The following is an 18,415-nucleotide window of genomic DNA, read 5'->3' as shown; positions in this document are numbered from 1 at the left end:
GTATATGTGTGTAGTCACATTTTGGTGTGTGTATGTAACATTGATGTAATGTTTTATGTTAACAAAAGCGTTTTTGTAAGGTACCTAGAGCAGATTGCTGGATAGTGTGCTATATAAGTATCCATTATTATTATTATTATTATTACTATTACAGTTATTTGTCATGGTGGGAACAAAAACTGTATAAATTATATATATATATATATATATATATATATGTGTGTGTGTGTGTGTGTGTGTGTGTGTGTGTGTTATATATATATATATATGTATCTAACTCTAAGAGAAAGAGAGTGAGAGAGAGAAGAAAAATGTAGAAGTATGGTAGAGACTGGGATTTTGTCTGGTTTTTGATAAACTAAATGCATTGATTTGTTTTTTGGCAGAATATAAAATCCTTCCAAGTCTCTGGTTACGAATCAGAATCACAAAGATGACATAATTATACGATCTGGCAGTATGTGTGTAGTGACAAAGCATTCTGATTGTCACAAAGATTAACTGATAAGTCTCAGATCTTCTGCAAGAAAGTGATGGACTACAAAAATCACATATTTTGTTTGTGCAACACAGACTGAAGTCACTAAAACATTAGTAATGAAACAGCCTTCCAGATAAATTGATATGATTTAAAAGCATACAGACCAGATCAGAACAGACTGGTAAACAGCAGGGAAAACAAACTGATAAATCATAACTCAACTTTACCCAACAAATTTTATAAGTTTATAAGTTAAATCAGACTGTCAGTGGAACTAGATGATGATCAGCCTTGTAATAAATCATAACTCGGCTTTATCCAACAAACATTTCCAGTTAAATCAGACTGTCAGTGGAACCAGATAATGATGAGCCTTGTGATAAATCATAACTCAGCTTTATCCACCAAACGTCTCAAGTTTAATCAGTCTGTCAGTGAGATTGGATGTCTGCACCTTCTAAACTATCCATGGGACTGCCACAAGGGTCTCCGCTCTCTCCTGTCCTCTACAATGTCTACACGAAGGGCCTTGCAGACTTAAAGAACAATGGAATAGCTCAGGTGCTTACTCTTGCAGATGATGGCCTGGTCTTCAAAACTTGGAAAGATGCTCAGGAAAGAACTAAAGCCATCCAGAAACAACTAAACAATATTGCTCAATGGTGCAAAGACACAGGATCTTCCATCAATCCAGCAAAAGCCCAAACGTTGCTGTGAACCCGCAACAGCAGAACCGCGAGCAAATCGCCACCACCTGTGTCATTCGACAGGATTCAGATCGAGAAAACTGAATGCCTATGCTACCTAGGAATACAGTTCGACAGGATGCTGACCTTCAGAAAACATACGGAAAATACTGTTCTCAAATGCAAAAAGGTTCTTTCAGTCTTAAAAGCAATGGTACCCAAAGGTATTGAACAATGCCACCTCTTCCAGCTATACCAATCACTTGTCCTCAGTGTGATCGCCTATGGACTTGGGCTAACAATACCGTCTCAAAGCAACCTCCTAAAATTAGAAAGAGTTCAAAATGAAGCTATGAGGCTGATCCTTGGAACAACAAAAGACACGCCCACGGAAACCACGCAATACATGCTTGACCTTCCTTCAGTGCTGGCCAGAAACAAGTTAGAACAGGTTAACTCTATGGAGATGTAGTTAAATAGTGCATGTAGGTTTACTGTGATGGGCAAATATGGACATATTTGAAAAATTCAACACACTTTCACACAGAGACAAAGACATTCAAATTATATATCACTAGAAAGTTTACCATCTCTTCTTTTAACATTTCAGAACAGTTTTCTTTATTAAATGCTGCTAAATTTTTTGTTGTTGATATTTTAAATTATGTCACTAAATACTGAAAAACAAAAAAAATTAAAAAATAGGTATACTGTACTCGCCAGGCATGTCATATCCATCAGCTAATCCACAAGGCAGCATAAGATGATTGTCTCACACAGTAAGGTTCCCTGATTCTCATTAATCAGTTTGAAGTCAAATGCTGCACAACAAACTGTTCAAAAAAATAAAATAGAAGTTCACAACACTGGTTGGTTATGTAAAGATCGACCTCTCACCCAGTCCAGAAAAGTCTAGGAAAAAAAAAAGCCTTTCATGCAGTTAACGGTCAAGGGGAAATAACTCAGTTTTTCCTAGACTGATCCCTCAAGACAGCCTGATTTGTTTCCCTTTAATTGAACACTGCAGAGTATGAAAAAAATTGCGCAGTCTGACGAATCCTACACCACGGCACGTCATTCTGAGTTAAGACCTACTTCAGAGCATCAGAAACCCCTCAAAACCCACTGCATGATGCAGTCAAAGACCAAAAAGGCAGCCGTCCAGGACGAGGAAGATCATGGATGGGGCAAGCAGAAGACACAATCCAGCTAGTATGCTGACTACAAGACCTGAAAGAAACAAAAGAATGGGAGAAAAACCCCGAAAACCTCAATCATCTATTCAACACAGCCATTTCACCCACTCTAGGAAGACATTGTTGGGAATGGCCAGAGGACAAAACTGATGTGGAAGTGAAGCTACTCATAGAAGAAATTACTAGTAAAGAAGAGGACATCATATACACAGATGGCTCAGTCACCAAAGACCAATCTGGTTGGGGATTCACTGCGAAACAAAATGGAAAAACAATTAGGGAAGAAAATACTGGAATACTGCCTACAAAGTCACAACCTCCAACCTAACGATGGAAGTTGAAGCTGTGACACATGCCCTCCAGTGGCTATCATCTATCCATATGCCTGGAAACCAACATGCCATGATTCTTATGGACTCGGTGAACCTATATGGAAAATTGAAAATGGAATGGGAAGCCCAGAGTGGCATAAGGCAATGCACAACTTTCAGATTAAAAAACTTACATGGTCATACTGCCTGAGACATGCAGGTGTTAAGGGAAATGAGCGAGCTGACAGACTTGCTGGTAATGCAACAATGAGCGGCCTACATCTAGGAAAACCGGAAATCCTCAGAAAAGTCAAAGAATATAAAAAAGAACGGGTCCAAGGCCATTACACCATCGATCGCCTCAAAGAAATAGAGGGAGCGGCCTAAGTCTAGCATGAAAGGTAGGGCACGATGCTTTGCAAATCAAACAAATATCAGCATCATTTCCAAACCAACATTGCGCAAATTTCTTCAAAGTGGGCTTTTCCGAATACAATAGACTGAACAACACACTAGACGCCACGTTCTTGGCATCAGAGATTTTTTCCCACCCCTCTTGCGGCCAATCAGTGGCTGCCTCTGTGCGTGTGTGTTTGTGGGGGGGGGGGGGGGGGGGATATGGACGTATGTGTGTGCTTGTACAAGTAAGTGTGCCTCTGTGTGTGTCTGTGTGTGCTGTGGAAGCTGCAGTACATAGCCTAGAAATGAGTGTGTGGAGGAGAAGGGTAGATGGGGTGCAGGGTAATATGTGTGTGTGTGTTGGGGCTCATGTATGTTTCTGTGTATTTGATTGTGCTTTCATATCTGTGAAACTGCATGTTTGTTGCATATATGTTAAGCATGTGTGTGTGTATGTGTGAATGTGTGTCTGCATGTTTTACATTTATTAGCTTATTTATCATCATTGTTGTCTTTTTTATTTATTTATTTTATTTTATTTTATTTATTTATTTTATTTTATTTTTAATTTAGTAGTAGTTGTAGTAGTATTTTTGTTCGCTTATAGTTCACTTCATCAAGTTTTTGCGCCTTATAATGTGTTATATATTATTATTATTATTAGTTGTTGTTTTTTTTAATGTATTTATCTATTATTTATTTATTTACTTATTTCTTTTTATTTTTTAAAATATTTAAAAATTTTTATTTATTTATTAAAAAAATTGTGCAATTTGTGTTTTTTTTGTTATGTTATTGTTTTATTTTAATTTTATTTATTTTCATTTATTTTATTATTATTATTATTATTTTTTTATTTTTTTATATATTTTTCTCAAGGCCTGACTAAGCACGTTGGGTTACGCTGCTGGTCAGGCATCTGCTTGGCAGATGTGGTGTAGCGTATATGGATTTGTCCAAACACAGTGACGCCTCTTAGAGCTACTGATACTGATACTGTCAGTGGAACCAGATGATGATCACCCATTGGCTGCGTTACAGAGAAGAGCCGGCGTGGAGAGTCTGAACTGATGAAGGAGCAAGCTGAAGAAATCAAAGAGCTCCGAAAGGACCTGAAGGAGCAGGAACAGCAGAGGGAACAGCTGAGGCAAGAATATCAAGAGAAAATGGAGGTAAGCTTACAGAACATTCTTCTTTCTGCAGTGGGAGCTGGGCTGGTCTGTTTTATTTGAAAATGCTCATCTGTTTATGCATTGTGTGTGTGTGTGTGTGTGTGTGCGCGCACTCACGTGTCTAATGATACACATGCATGCTTGTACACATATATGTGCATACTTCTTCGTTTGTGGGCTGCAACTTCCCACGTTCACTCGTATAATGTTCATGAGTGGGCTTTTACGTATATGACCATTTTTACCCCGCCATGTAGGCAGCCATACTCCGTTTCAGGGGTATATGTGCATACAACATGCAGAGACGCAGACTCTCATACTTAAAGATGCACTCACACACACTCATGGTCACTTTCACTAATAAATTGATTCACTAATATAAAACTCAAGACTGCTCTTGTACACATGCTCATTCCCACATGTACACACATTCAAATATCCATGCATACAGATTCATCTGTACTCTTAACAGATACACAAATGCTCACACAATTTTGAAAACACTTGTTTACATAGTTTTCCCTCATCGAATACTTGTACATTTGCACATTTGTGATATTACATATATATATATATATATATATATATATATATATATATATATATATATATATATATATATACACATTTTATGTAATCAGGTGCAGACTCATATACTGAGTAATACCTTGAACCATCCTATGCATTTGGATACTGTGTGTGCTTTCCACCTTAGATCACAGTGATTTTTCCTCAGTTTCTTTTCTTCCTGTATCTCTTTTGATGGTGGATGATATGGACATAGCAGTAAACTTTCAGACCATCAACGTTTTCCTTTGTAAATGCATGCTGTTTTTCTTAATGGTTTACTGATTAATGTCATTTACATCTTGATTTTTTGAACATTTCATTTTGGTGAACAGACTCAAGCAAAGAATCTGACAGACCAGATCATGAGCTTGAGGGAGGAGCTGTCGACCGTGAATCAGAAGCATCAGGTGGAGTTGTGGGAGAAGGACCAGGAGAACAAGGTCAGCAAGCAAAGGACCCTACAGGCCAGAAACACCGCGCACCAAGAGGAGGTAGCGGCTCTCACAAAGGAGTGGAACCGTGAGCGCAAGGTAATCATGCATTAGAGCGCAATGGGAAGGAATATTTTGAAAGCTAAAGAGACAATCAAGACTTGTACATTGAATGAATAATTAATAAATGAATAAATGGGTAACATCATGAACAGGCATACATGTCTCTCTATTTTTAACAACATAACCAGGCATGTTTCTCTATTTGTTGATTGATGTTCACTGCCCATGCATTCTGTTGACACCATACATTGCTGAAAAAAAAAAGTAATAATAAAAGCTGTTTCACTTGACATTCTGATGGTTCATATAATGAATTTAGCTGTGCAGGTAACTTGGAAGTGATCTGTTACCGAACTAGTTTGAATTGACTAGGTACCAGATTGTGTGGGGATTTTTGAACAGTGGCAGAAAGTATGAAAGTTAACCAAGAAGAAAAAGAAAATATGCTAGCAGGAGGCAAGGTAGTCTTGCCACTTTGAAGAGACCAAAGAAGTTTTTATGAAATACTAATTGTCTGTCCATTTTGTCTGCTGTATCCGGAGGGAGATTCAGTTCCTGTAACAGAAACCACATGGCACATTTCCACATGTACAATACATTGCATATTTCTTTCACTCATAATTCTACCATGTAGAAATGTTTTTTTCCACAAAGAATTTTAAAATTTGACAAGGAAATACATGGTATTGTGGTTTGTTTATGTTTATGTGTGTGTGTGTGTGTGTGTGTGTGTGTGTGTGTGTGTGTGTGTGTGTGTGTGTGTGTGTGTGTGTGTGTGTGTGTGTTGAAATTGTTACAATAGGTCTGTTTTTGCTGAGGCTGTATTTTATCTTGTGGGCATTCCAGTTTGTGGTTGATGTACAGGAATCATCAGTGTTTCGTTTTATGTGTTTTAGAGATCACCTGCTGTGAATGAATTCCTTTCCCACTTTGTTGCTTATCAGTGTTGAGAGTCCTTTGATATGATGAATGCAATATTTTGTGATGCTTGAAGTCAGAATATAATTTGAGATCAGTTAGAATTAAGTTAACCTTGACTGACTGGAATTTTGTTGATAAATGTGCATTGTTTTTATTTATGTATTTATTTATTCATTCATTTATACTTGTTTATCTGTTTATGTATTTATCTTTTAGTTATCTATGACTTGTTTTGCAAAACAGATATGTTGAAAACATTAGGCATGAAATTTTGGAAGAAAAAAACAAAACGAAACAAAAACCAACCCAACAACTGTCAGTGCTAATAGTTTGAAACCTCATTTTTAGCGGGGTTATTATTATCTAATAAATGTACAAAAGTAATCCATGCGTGTATAGATAAAATACTGGCAGTTTTGCAGATCCATTTGTATATTTTTGCAAACCTAAAACCATTGTCAGATCTGAATGGCTATGAAGATACAGCATTCAGTTTGTGGAGACTAGTTTTGATTGGTTTACGTTTATCATTAATTAATTTCAGTTTTCTATTTATATATCCATGTTAACAAATGTTTTTAGCAATATTTGACAAATGCAATCCTTAAACAATGTAGGTCATTACAGCAATTTATTCCTTACATTTGAGAACTCTTTAATCTTGTGCTTGTGATCAAAATTTACATGATGCCATCAGATGTGTAGTGTGTTCAGTTGTGACCTTGCATTGTTTCCTGCCTGGACTATGTTGTGATTGGTTTTCATCTTTCTTGTCATAGTTTGATGTGCCTGTCACTGAGTCATTTGACCCCGCTGCTGGAGTGCAAGAGGTAGTGTCACATTTTCTGTTTTATTCATTTGTATTTTATGTCATTCTTGTTCTACATTGTACAGGGTAGTGGTTGGTGGTGGATGAAAATCTTCAGATTACAGAGCTGGGCAGGGAAGGGGGAAAACCGAACATAATCTGTGGTTGAACATGTTCGTTTATACATGTGTTTATACATATTTACATGCAGGCATAGATGAGTGTATTGAGACACAGAAAATCATATGCATGCTTGTACATATACATTGATTAGTATATATGGAAACAAAAGTGCACACCCATGCATCATTAATCACACATACATATAAGACTGGATTCACATGTTCTTATAGATATAGACATAAACAATTTCTGCATGAAAAAGCAAATTAGAGAAACGCACATGCAGCCATATTTCATTTATAAAACACATTTTTTTCTGTTTCTCACCATCTGTATATGTGCATTTAGACTCCGTACACTGCTTTCAGACTGTTCATGTGCATTCTTGGAAGAATGCTTCACATTTGTGTAAGAATGTTCAATGTGTGTTATGTTATTAAACTCAGAATCAGCATACTTTTATATTGTTATTCAAATGAAATTGTATCCTTTTCTGTGTATCATCTAACCTTTTTTTTTTCTCTCCATTTGACATGAATACATACTGATAGTCATGCATATTGATTGATACACATGAACATGCATTCCAAACATACACATGTACAGACAGAAATTAAATAACATACATATGGTAGGGATTACAGTAGTACAGTATGTTTCATGTATTGTAATTTTTCTGAGATAAATTCATTACTAGTATTCAAGCAAAAAAGTTAGGTTTTTTGGAAAAAAAAATCAGTTTAACTGCACAATATACAAGTTAATGATATCCTTTTAGGGTGTTTTAAACATTAATTCTTTATCATGATTATGCTGAAGTACTTTTTGAATTTTTTTTTCTTTTTATGGAACTCTCACAATAATTTTGTATACTTTTACTATTCAGTGTTTATTTATTTATTTTTTTTTAAGGAGATGTTTGATTCTCATATTGACAGTAAGTGCTTTGGAATGGAATGCTCAGACAGTATACAGTGACTGAATACTTAGAGTATGTTCACTGACATGACCTTAAATTGTGACTGGTTTGCCAGTACAACATTTGCCTTGTGGCTGGTAATAAGCAATGAAGTCCTCTTTTTTTATATTGTCAGAGTTGTTTGCGGTGGTGTTCATTATGCAGCTTTGATGAACACAAATATATGCAGAACTCCGCATTATTTTTGCCAAGTATGTGCTGAGCATTAATTGAAATACTTGAGTGACTGGTCACCTCTTATGCACTTCAGAATAGTGCAGTTAGCATAATAATACATAGTTCAGCAGTTAATACAGTATATTGGATTATATTGCTCAGTAGTAAGTACAATATACACCCAGTATGGTACATTATGGAGTGATGGCCTAGAGGTAACGTATCCGTCTAGGAAGCGAGAGAATCTGAGTGTGCTGGTTCGAATCACGGCTCAGCCGCCGATATTTTCTCCCCCTCCACTAGACCTTGAGTGGTTGTCATGACGCTAGTCATTCCGATGAGACGGTAAACCGAGGTCTCGTGTGCAGCATGCACTTAGTGCACATAAAAGAACACACAGTAACAAAAAGGTTGTTCCTGGCAAAATTCTGTAGAAAAATCCACTTCGATGGGAAAAACAAATGAAACTGCATGCAGGAAAAAAAAAGAAAAAAAAAAGGGTGGCGCTGTAGTGTAGTGACACGCTGTCCCTGGGGAGAGCAGCCCAAATTTCACACAGAGAAATCTGTTGTGATAAAAAGAGAAATACTATATATATATATATATATATATATATATATATATATATATATATATATTAGCACACATTCACCACTTACACTTACACACATTAACACACACAACTTGCATCTCTGCAGTTTTTCTTTTTCTCTAAATAATGCTCATGATGTTAGGTATAATTGTTTTAGAAACTACTGTTGTGTGTATGCATGTGCATGCATGCATGCTTACAATGTATTACATGTGTACATACATTTTTTTTTTTTTTTTGTATTGCAAGGACTGAGCTTAAAACAGATTAGAATCATCATCTTCATCACACCAGCCCATTCCTTATATTTAGATGATTGTGGTTTTCGTTATGTCAGTGGATGATGCTTCAAAAAGCTATTTGATGTGCATTGAGTTAAGTCAGTGTGAAATATGGCAAGTGAAATACATGTTTGGTGTGTGTGAGTGTGCTTGAAATAGTGATACATTTGAAAACAGCTTTTTTTCTTTTTTTTCTTTTTTTTTTGGGGGGGGGGGGGGCAGAGGGGGGGGGGATTACGGGGAGGGGGGGGGGGACAGAAAGGCCTGGCCTGTACCATTGAGTATTATAAAAAAAAAAAAAAAAAAATCACAAATGTCAGGGTTAATTTTGCAATAAACCAGGATATTATCATCTCTTTATCTGTCTAGGTGTCTTTATTACAGCTGTCTCTCTCCATATCTTTCTTGTATGTATTCTTTTTGTTGTAGTTCCTGCTGTTGTTGTATCCTTTGATATGTCTAGTTTGTGTTTGTTAATGAAAATATAAGTTTTGTTGAAATATGTTTAAAAAATCAAATGTCATTTCTTCAATCTGTACAGAAGGAAATAGGACAAGAAACCATGGGGATAGTTAAGGGATGATTAATTGTCATTAAGCGCTAAGATTTGGTAAAAGAGACAAACAGGAACAGTGGGAAAAAAAATTATATGGAGAGAGAGAATCAGAATGGAGGAAACCAATAACTAAAACATTAATTTTTTTAATGTTGTGTTGAAGTTGAAACAGAGAAGTAAAATGGTACTGAAAACATGACATATTTTTGTGTTAATCTTGAGACAGAAAGAGAAGAAAAACATTACTGAAATGGTGAAAAGTGATTCTGTGAAGTGTGTACATTGGCAAGTGTCCACTGTTTGTCTGTGCAGCAAATGGTACAGCAGAACCAAGCCACACTGATGGCAGTGCAAGGTGTCTCGCCTGGAACAGACCATCTTCGACAGCAGATCGTTTCTCTCAACAAACAGATAGAGGATCTGCGGGAAAAACACAAGTAGGCCATCTTCCATGTCAGAGTTTCATCCATTCATTCTTTCTTTTCCATTTTCTTATTTTCTCTTTTCTCATGCTTTTTGTACATGAGCCACAAAGTTGTAGAATCTTTTTATATGTAGTTTAGTGTACATGTTTGTTTTACATATGCTTAGCTCAATCACGCTATTCCACATACATGTACGTGGAGCACGACCCTATCGTCAATGCTGCTCTGCTTACATTAAAGTGGAAGAATGTCTGACATCACAAAATCTATTTTTCTCTGGACTGTTCGGATACCTTTCTGTGTGGACTGTGGAATAGTTCTTTCTGCATCCACATAGAAGAGTTAGAATATTTATAAACCTTTTGTTTTGCGCTTTCTTTTGATCACTGTTTTGTCTACCTGAGAATCTGGGTTGATTTTTTATGATTTTTCAAAAACAATGAAATTTCTGGGTGAATGGCGCATGGTCATGTCTTGGACTCGACTGAGCTAACATTTAAAAACATTTCTAGATGATGCATGAAATAATATAGTGTTAGAGGCACCTGCTGGGTTTCCGTGTTTAGACTGAATAATTATGACAAATTTTGTGTGTGAAGGAAAGGTGTAATTTGGTTAATTTGTTGGTGTATTCTTATTGTAAATGTTCTTAGTGTTGTACTTACTGTACTTATTACAGCCCATCATGCCCTCTGGCATATAAGGCAGCAATGAACCACCACTCATTTTATCTGTCTTGGAGCAGTTATTTTAAGTATTGTACTTTTTTCTGTTTTTTTCCTTTATTTTGGGTGTGTTTTTTTTAAAGCAAGCTCCTGTATTGCCTTTGTGATTGACATAGCTGTACAAAGTTTGATTACTGTCCTCTTTGAGTGCACTTTGGTTGTTCCTGCTGCAGACTGGAACTGGCAGAACTGCACGGTCAGCTGGAGCTGCGGCACGACCCATCACGACCCCTGGTGGCCAGTCCTGCGCCAGCACCTCGCAGTTTTGACCCAGACGACCCCAACCTGGTGTCTGAACTGCAAAACTTGGATATGGATAATCAGGACCTTCAGGTATTAAGGATACATGAGTTTCTCACTGAAGTTATTTCTTGCTTTTTTCTTCTCTCAATTTTTGAAAAATTTCTGGGTATTTGAGAAATGCATGTGCGCGTGTACGTTTGTGTGTATGGGATTCTGTGTAAAAATTGTTTAGAGTGCAGTTTAAGGATAAAAACTGGACAGTACAATGCAGTCTCCTATGTCTTCAGACCCAGTTGCAGCGTGTCAGTGCAGAGCTGGAGGAGAGCAAACTGAGAGAGAGAGTTAACCAAAGACGGGTAAGTGCTTGATGTCTCTGTGAGGACTGCCAAGTTACACTTTTCTTCATTTTCACTTCTTGTTTCACAGAAAGAAACAGTGTCAGATTTTTGTTTCAAACAAGAATTAAGAAAGTTTAATTTTCATGCTCAAGCAGAAATGAAAATGGATGAACTATCCTCTCCCCTCTTACACACCTTTAAAAACTAGTTAGGGGTGTGTGTGACTTTTTAACAGCAAATCATGCACATGCCATTACAAACTCTAAAACTTAAAGTATGAAAGCAAGGGCTAATGAAACTCACATATATCATGATGGTGATAGCAGATGGTTTCAAAAGGCAAAAAAAAGAGACATTTTTGTCAGCTTATAGAATTTTTATTTTTTAAAATTTTTTTTAGCTTATGAAAAACAAGTACTAATATAATATATATATATATATATATATATATATATATATATATATATATATATGTGTGTGTGTGTGTGTGAAGCATATTTCTTCTGTGTATTTTTACACAGGAGAATAAAAACAAGTCCCAAAGGTGGATATGGCTGCCATTTTGTTTCTGAGTTCAGAGTGCCCTGCTCACCAGCTGGTTATACAATCTTTATGTATTAGTGTAAACTTTGTGTGGGTGACAATTGAGTTTAATGACCATGTGGCTTGAGCCCTTGTCTTGGCTGTGTGGGGCATGCTGGTTTTCTTTTACATGGAAATACCTCACAGGGTGAATTACTTCAGTCACTTGGTCTTGTTTTCAGATGGAAGCGCTAGAGCACAAGCTTCGTCATCGTAATGATGATGAAACCCCTCCCTTGAGTCCACATGGCTCACTTGTGTCACATGAAGATCCTGTTCCATTTAGGGAAGCTACTGAGTTTGAGGTAAAGTGTCTCTGTCGTGATTTCTGTTGACCAGTCTGCTGTGTGAAGGTCTTTTGCCTTTTATTTTATTTTATTTGTTTGATTAAAAAAAAAAAAAAAAGTTTTCTTTTTTGCTTTCAGTTTTCTGGTCTTGAGTGTCATATTTTGTTCATATTCATTCACATTCATATACTTTGTCTCATAGGCCCTTTACTAGGATGGGCATGTGTGTATGTGTGTGTGTTGTGTTGGGGGGAGGGGGTGGGGGTGGGGGGTTGTGTGTGTGTGTGTGTGTGTGTTTCCTGTGAAATAGACAGCAAAAAGCAAATAGACATAGCATAACCTAAACTGATGTCTGATATGCAGACAATAATACTGGTATGTGAAAACCATTGAAGGTAATATACCACAGGGATGGCATCCCTAGTCCAGACTAATATTTTGAAGGAAGTTGTTTCATATGCAAGAAGGAAGGGTTCTTTTCCCATTCAAAATAGGTGAAATTTGGTGCGTGCTTGTCTTTGTTTGCATATAATGGAGGATTGTGTGCAAAGGAATGAAGGATGTTTTGCTTCATTGTATTCTGGATTCATGTGATAATTTGTATTTTCTTTTTCTTTTCAACAGTATGTGAGGAACGTTTTGTACAAATACATGATGGGAGAACAAATAAAGGTATGGAAGTCATTAGTGTATGGTGGCATCCACTCCACTGAGCTTGCCATCAAGTGAACATGACACTGACATTGGCCACTTTTTCTGTGAAGTTGTGTGTGTGTGTGTGTCTTGTATGTTTTCATTTGATTCTTGTGTTAAAAAAAAGTCGATCCATTCATCTTTTGATTGTGTATTGTTGCAAGTATGAGGAATGTGTGAAAAAAAAATCTTAATGAGAATGAGGGGTGCTGTTTGCTGGTTTCCACCATGCACTACAAGAACAACAGCGAAAAACACACACATATCACACAAGAGAAATTATAATGGGCATGAGTTTAGGTGATTTTAATTTAAACGCCACATGACCCAACAGTGTAAAGTCAACCCTCCCCACACACACGTTTACATGTACACACACACACACACACACACACACACGCATGCATGCACGCACACGCACGCACACACGCACACACACACACATACGCTTAAGCTGCAGATACAGTTGGAGGAATACATCAGCACATATAAAAAATTGGCACAAAGTTACAAACATGTATGCACATGTGCTTGGATGCAACTGTTTGTTTTCAAGCATATAGTGATATTGCAGAATATTTTACTTGCTCACATCACTGACCCCATATAAAAAGTTATCTTTTACCCTACCCATGATGATTCAGTATTCACAATGCTACTTTCTGTTTTCCTTGCTTCTGGGAAAGAGCACAGAGCACAACTTAGAGCAGTTGGTTTGACCACACATGTGGCGGAAACTGGCAAAATGCACCCCAATCAGTTATCTGTTTTGTTCACATGTCGCTCACATTTGCAACAATACACAGTTAAAAGATGAATGAATGGTCTTTATTTCAACACATGAATCAAATGGAAGCATGCAAGAAGTACTCACAGTTTCACAGAAAAAGTGGACAATGTCAGTGTCCTACACACTTGACGTAGACCATTGGAGCGGCTGCCGTTTCCTTGTCAAATAGGCAGCCTGCATAAATATTCTGTTTTCACAGATTATTTTGTTCGTAGAATTCAGTTGTGCAAATCACTACTGTTGGTTACATTGCTTGTGTCAGGAACTTTGGACCCAGCCACTACCCCACTTTCTTGCCCTCCGCAGCATCTCCCCCACATAACCCCTCTCCCCACCCCCCTTCGGATGTTCTTTGTGTCAGTGATGTATTACCAAAATGTTATCTGTTTAAAAGAGTAATCTTTTTGTTTTGAAATAGACAAGACAAGATGTGTTTATTTCAACAAACCCTGTGGGGGCACATGAAAATGTGACATATTTCATCTAACTTATACAGATATAAACCACATCTGATAATGTGCTCATACTTTTTTTTTACATTGGCCACACCAGCTGGTTAAGACATACATTTTTGAGAAAGAAAATATGAGAAGAAAAAAAGTAACATACAAAAGATACAGCCTTGTACAATGTATGAGTAACTTACAGCAACAGTGGTAAAACAGTATATAAAACTATAACATAGTACAAAGAAAAGAAGTTGAATTCATTGTAATGTGCCATGGTACTGGCCGAAATACAGAAAAGATAGAAATTTTGCCATTTTAATATTCATTAAGTCACCCCGAGACAGATGGGAAACAAAATTCATGAACTATCCTTTTTCTGTGTTTGCAAAAGTAATGTTTGTGCTTTTTGTTTCAGACTACTGCAAAGGTCCTTGCCACAGTGATGAAATTTTCAGAAAAGGAGACAAAAGATGTCATTGAAAAGGCAGAGTCTAGATCGGTACGTTTTTCTAGGAGGTTTTCCAAAAAGCCCCGTTAAAGCTTTTGTGCTGTATATTGAATGCAAAGAAAGTATTCATATGCATACAGAAAATTATTAATACATGCACTGACATGATGTATGATGAATGAAATCATATGTAGTGGTGAATAATGGTTGCTTTCTAAACATTTTTGTGGTTTATGGTAATGGTGTTGGATTTTTGTAAATACATAATTTTTAAGATAGCCATTTGTGCAAGTTTTTGTAAATTTATACTTTTCATAATACATATAGCCATATGTGCCTGACTGTGTACATAGTTAATTTATCTTCAGTATTTATTGCTTTTCACTGCTTGAAAGAAAGAAAAAAATCATGCAAATGAAAAGACGGCTTTGACAAGAAGTGATCAGATATTTTTTGTACTGGTGCAGAGACATGGAAATAGTAATATTAGAATTCAAAAAGGAAGAGTTAGTCAGCAACGTCTTTATTTTTAGATGCTTAAGATTAACAAATATGACAGAAAAATTAAACAATAGAATGAAGAGAATACTCATATGACTAATTGTTTTATGAATTTTATGCCCATGGTACCATGGCATTCGAGCATTGTTCAAGGCAAGTTATGATGGGTTTTAATGAATTCCATCGCTTCTGCACTCCCTATTCTTAATTTCTGTGAAAAGAGTGTCCAACCCTCTGTGCTTGAGGTTTGCTTGAAATCACACAAAAGGTTGTGAAGGTAGTATTCTTGGGCACTGCAGCATGTGATGGCATGTTGGACAATATACAGGACCACTTCACCCTCAGGCGGTATCCTCCTCTTTCCAGGTGGTTTGTGCTTCTTATGTGGTGACTGAGCAAAAAGACTGGGTTCTTCTTGCTTGTGAATGAAATATTGCACCACTTGTTTCCCACCTGAATCACTTTGTTATTCCTTCTATCTATACAGACTGCAGATTCTTGAGAGAGAGAGAGAGAGACAAAGCAGCTTCCTGGGTATTTTATTTCATTTTGTTGTCATTTGGAGGGGAAATTGCCTGCTTTCTTTCATCCCACTTTGCTTTATGAGTTCATGGTTTACCTGCTACTAATGATATCTGTTGAAACTTCATGTGTTTATCTTGACTGTTTCACAGTAGTTGATACTTTCATTTGATGTTGAATGCTAAACCTGTCGGAGGTATTGAAGTGATGTTCTCTCTGCACCATGTTGCTCCATTCAAAGTATGGTTAATTTTATTGAACACAGCCTGTCTGTAATAGGATACTTTGGAACAGTCTGGCTTTGGTAAAACTTTCCATTTTCCTTGTTTTTATTTCTCCCCTCACCTTCCCTCCCTTAACTCTCCTTCCCCCCACCCTCTACCACAATCTCTCTCATCTTATTTCTTGTCTTTATTTGATGATGTATGTGACTTTTTCCATGTAACTGAATCGGTTACATCAGACCAGGGGGAAGTTACCATAATAAAAAGAAGTGTTTCATTTCAGAAAGTAATCTCACCAGGAAAGTTTTGTATAAAGTTGCTCATGTGGTTTACTGAACAGAAGCATTCTCTTGGAACACACACACAATCACATTGTAGGCATACGTCTGCCTGTGATTGAGAAAGCATTCACACACATACATGCACACACACACACACACACAAACACATACATGCATGCACACACACACACATGCACACACACACACACACACACACACACACACACACACACACACACACATGCACACACACATACACACCCACACCCACACACATTCACACACACACACATACACTCACTCAGTTACAGTGTTCAGCATGGGTGTCTGTATGTGTGTATTTGTGCATCTGTGTTTGTGTGGTTTAATGTCTGTATATAAATCCTGGACATACATAAAAGAAGGCACGGTTTCCACAGTTTTATATAAAAAAAAAAACCAAAAAAAAAACCACAGGTGAACTCAGTGATTAGAGTAGTGAACAAACTCATTAAATATTTATATGAAAAGGGTCACATACATCATTAGATTTTTTTCTTGTTGGGACTGAAAGGTTCTATTCTTTTGGTTTGGGAAAACACACAGGAACCCTGAACTTGTGGGTGTCATGATCTGTATTTGTGCACTGGGGGATCAACTTTTTTTTTCATCTTTCTCTCTTGACAGTGATGCAGGTATAATGGTACCTTACCTTTGCCAAGGGCACTTAGATGAATGATGTTGCACTTTTTATTATGTTTTATTACAAGAAAAGTGTTGGTTTTTTATATAAAAATAATTATGACAAAAGAGTACAACCAGTGTAATTGCTTTTTTGACTCTACAATGTTTGAAGCTCATCATTGAAACTAGGCATGCATTACTCCAAGCCGTATTGAGATTGATCCAATAGTTTTGTTTCATTTCTTTTAATCAGTGTCCACAGACAGCCAGACATTATTCATTCACAAGCATGCACTCGGTTTGACAAGTTCCCTGTCATTAGTTGCGTTAATTCAGGACAGAAAAACTGGAGAGGCTGTACATTACATACAGATATACATAATACATGCACAAGCATGAATATTGGCCTAGTGACAACATGTCTGCCTTCTGTAGAAAGATCCACTTCGACAGGAAAAGAAATAAATTTGCATGCCGTAAAAAAAAAATAATTTTTTTTTTTTTTTTTAAAGGGTGGCGCTCTTGGTGTAGCAGCCAGGGGAGAACAGCCTGAATTTCACACAGAGAATTCTGTTGTGACAAAAACAGTAATACAGTACAATACAATGCACTCACTTTGACATAGTCCCCTATTATTTGCTGCATTGATTCGGGACAGGGAAACTTCAGAGGCTGTACATTTTGTAGTTTCTGATCAGCGGTAAAGTTCACATGAATGAATGCTGTCATTTCCTTGCCGTAGATTGCAAAGTTCATGCCGAACTGTTAACTCTTTCAGCCCTACAAGGTCTTCTGCGTGTACAATCCTCCCAGCCTGGCTGCATCAACGGGAAGGGGTGCTTCACTTCAGGCACAATTTTATAGCAACCTCTCAACCAATAGCTACCAAACTTCACATATATGATTGATACATAATTTTGACACAAGTTGCTGAAGTCTCAAGACGATGGGTGCAATAGTTAACTTGAAACTTTGAATTAAAAACAGAAATAGTAAAATATCAACTTCTGTCGATGTTGAAGGTTGTGGCCTTTCTTCTTGATTGAAATGTTCGCCGCTTTGTCTTAACTGGTTGCTAATTTTAACTCCTTCACTTTCCCAAGAATTATTGGATGAATTATGAGACAAATCATCATTATTTGGGTCGAGAGTCTATCATTTCATTGAGCACTTATGCGCCGAAAGTCTTCAACATTTTACCCTATCGATGTGGAAAACCAGATAAAAAACACACTAATCGTTTGATTTTTGGAGCGAAACTTTGCATGCCAGTGAGGAAGGAAGTTTAGTTGGAGTTACTCTTACCTAGCAGTTTATTGCATAATAATGAGCTGACGAATCAGTTTAAATAAACGGGTTTCTTCGCCTGCCTGTCAGGCAGAGAATGGCAATCAGTGGCGCACGCCTCTCAGGTGGGCGCAGGGTTGAATGAGTTACGTAAGACTGATGGTCATGAAGGAAACAAAATTGTAATCTGCTACATCTGCAATCATAAGCATTATAAAAGAAATCATAAAAC

General features: G+C 37.0%; 1 protein-coding gene across 2 annotated transcripts in view; it reads left to right on the top strand.

Annotated features, from left to right (window-relative positions):
* LOC143293849 (uncharacterized) overlaps positions 1-18,415 on the top strand; it is a 51,820-nt gene that overhangs the window by 23,950 nt on the left and 9,455 nt on the right. For both annotated transcript variants that reach the window (XM_076605136.1, XM_076605137.1), the window contains 9 exons: positions 4,115-4,245; positions 5,148-5,345; positions 7,010-7,060; positions 10,038-10,162; positions 11,049-11,208; positions 11,406-11,474; positions 12,221-12,343; positions 12,950-12,997; positions 14,673-14,756. In XM_076605136.1, the coding sequence (XP_076461251.1) occupies positions 4,115-4,245; positions 5,148-5,345; positions 7,010-7,060; positions 10,038-10,162; positions 11,049-11,208; positions 11,406-11,474; positions 12,221-12,343; positions 12,950-12,997; positions 14,673-14,756 (989 nt within the window). The remainder of the gene's footprint in view (positions 1-4,114; positions 4,246-5,147; positions 5,346-7,009; positions 7,061-10,037; positions 10,163-11,048; positions 11,209-11,405; positions 11,475-12,220; positions 12,344-12,949; positions 12,998-14,672; positions 14,757-18,415) is intronic.

This window comes from Babylonia areolata, chromosome 19 (assembly GCF_041734735.1).
Source record: "Babylonia areolata isolate BAREFJ2019XMU chromosome 19, ASM4173473v1, whole genome shotgun sequence".
NCBI lineage: Eukaryota > Metazoa > Mollusca > Gastropoda > Neogastropoda > Buccinidae > Babylonia > Babylonia areolata.
This window is presented reverse-complemented; position numbering and strand designations above follow the sequence as displayed.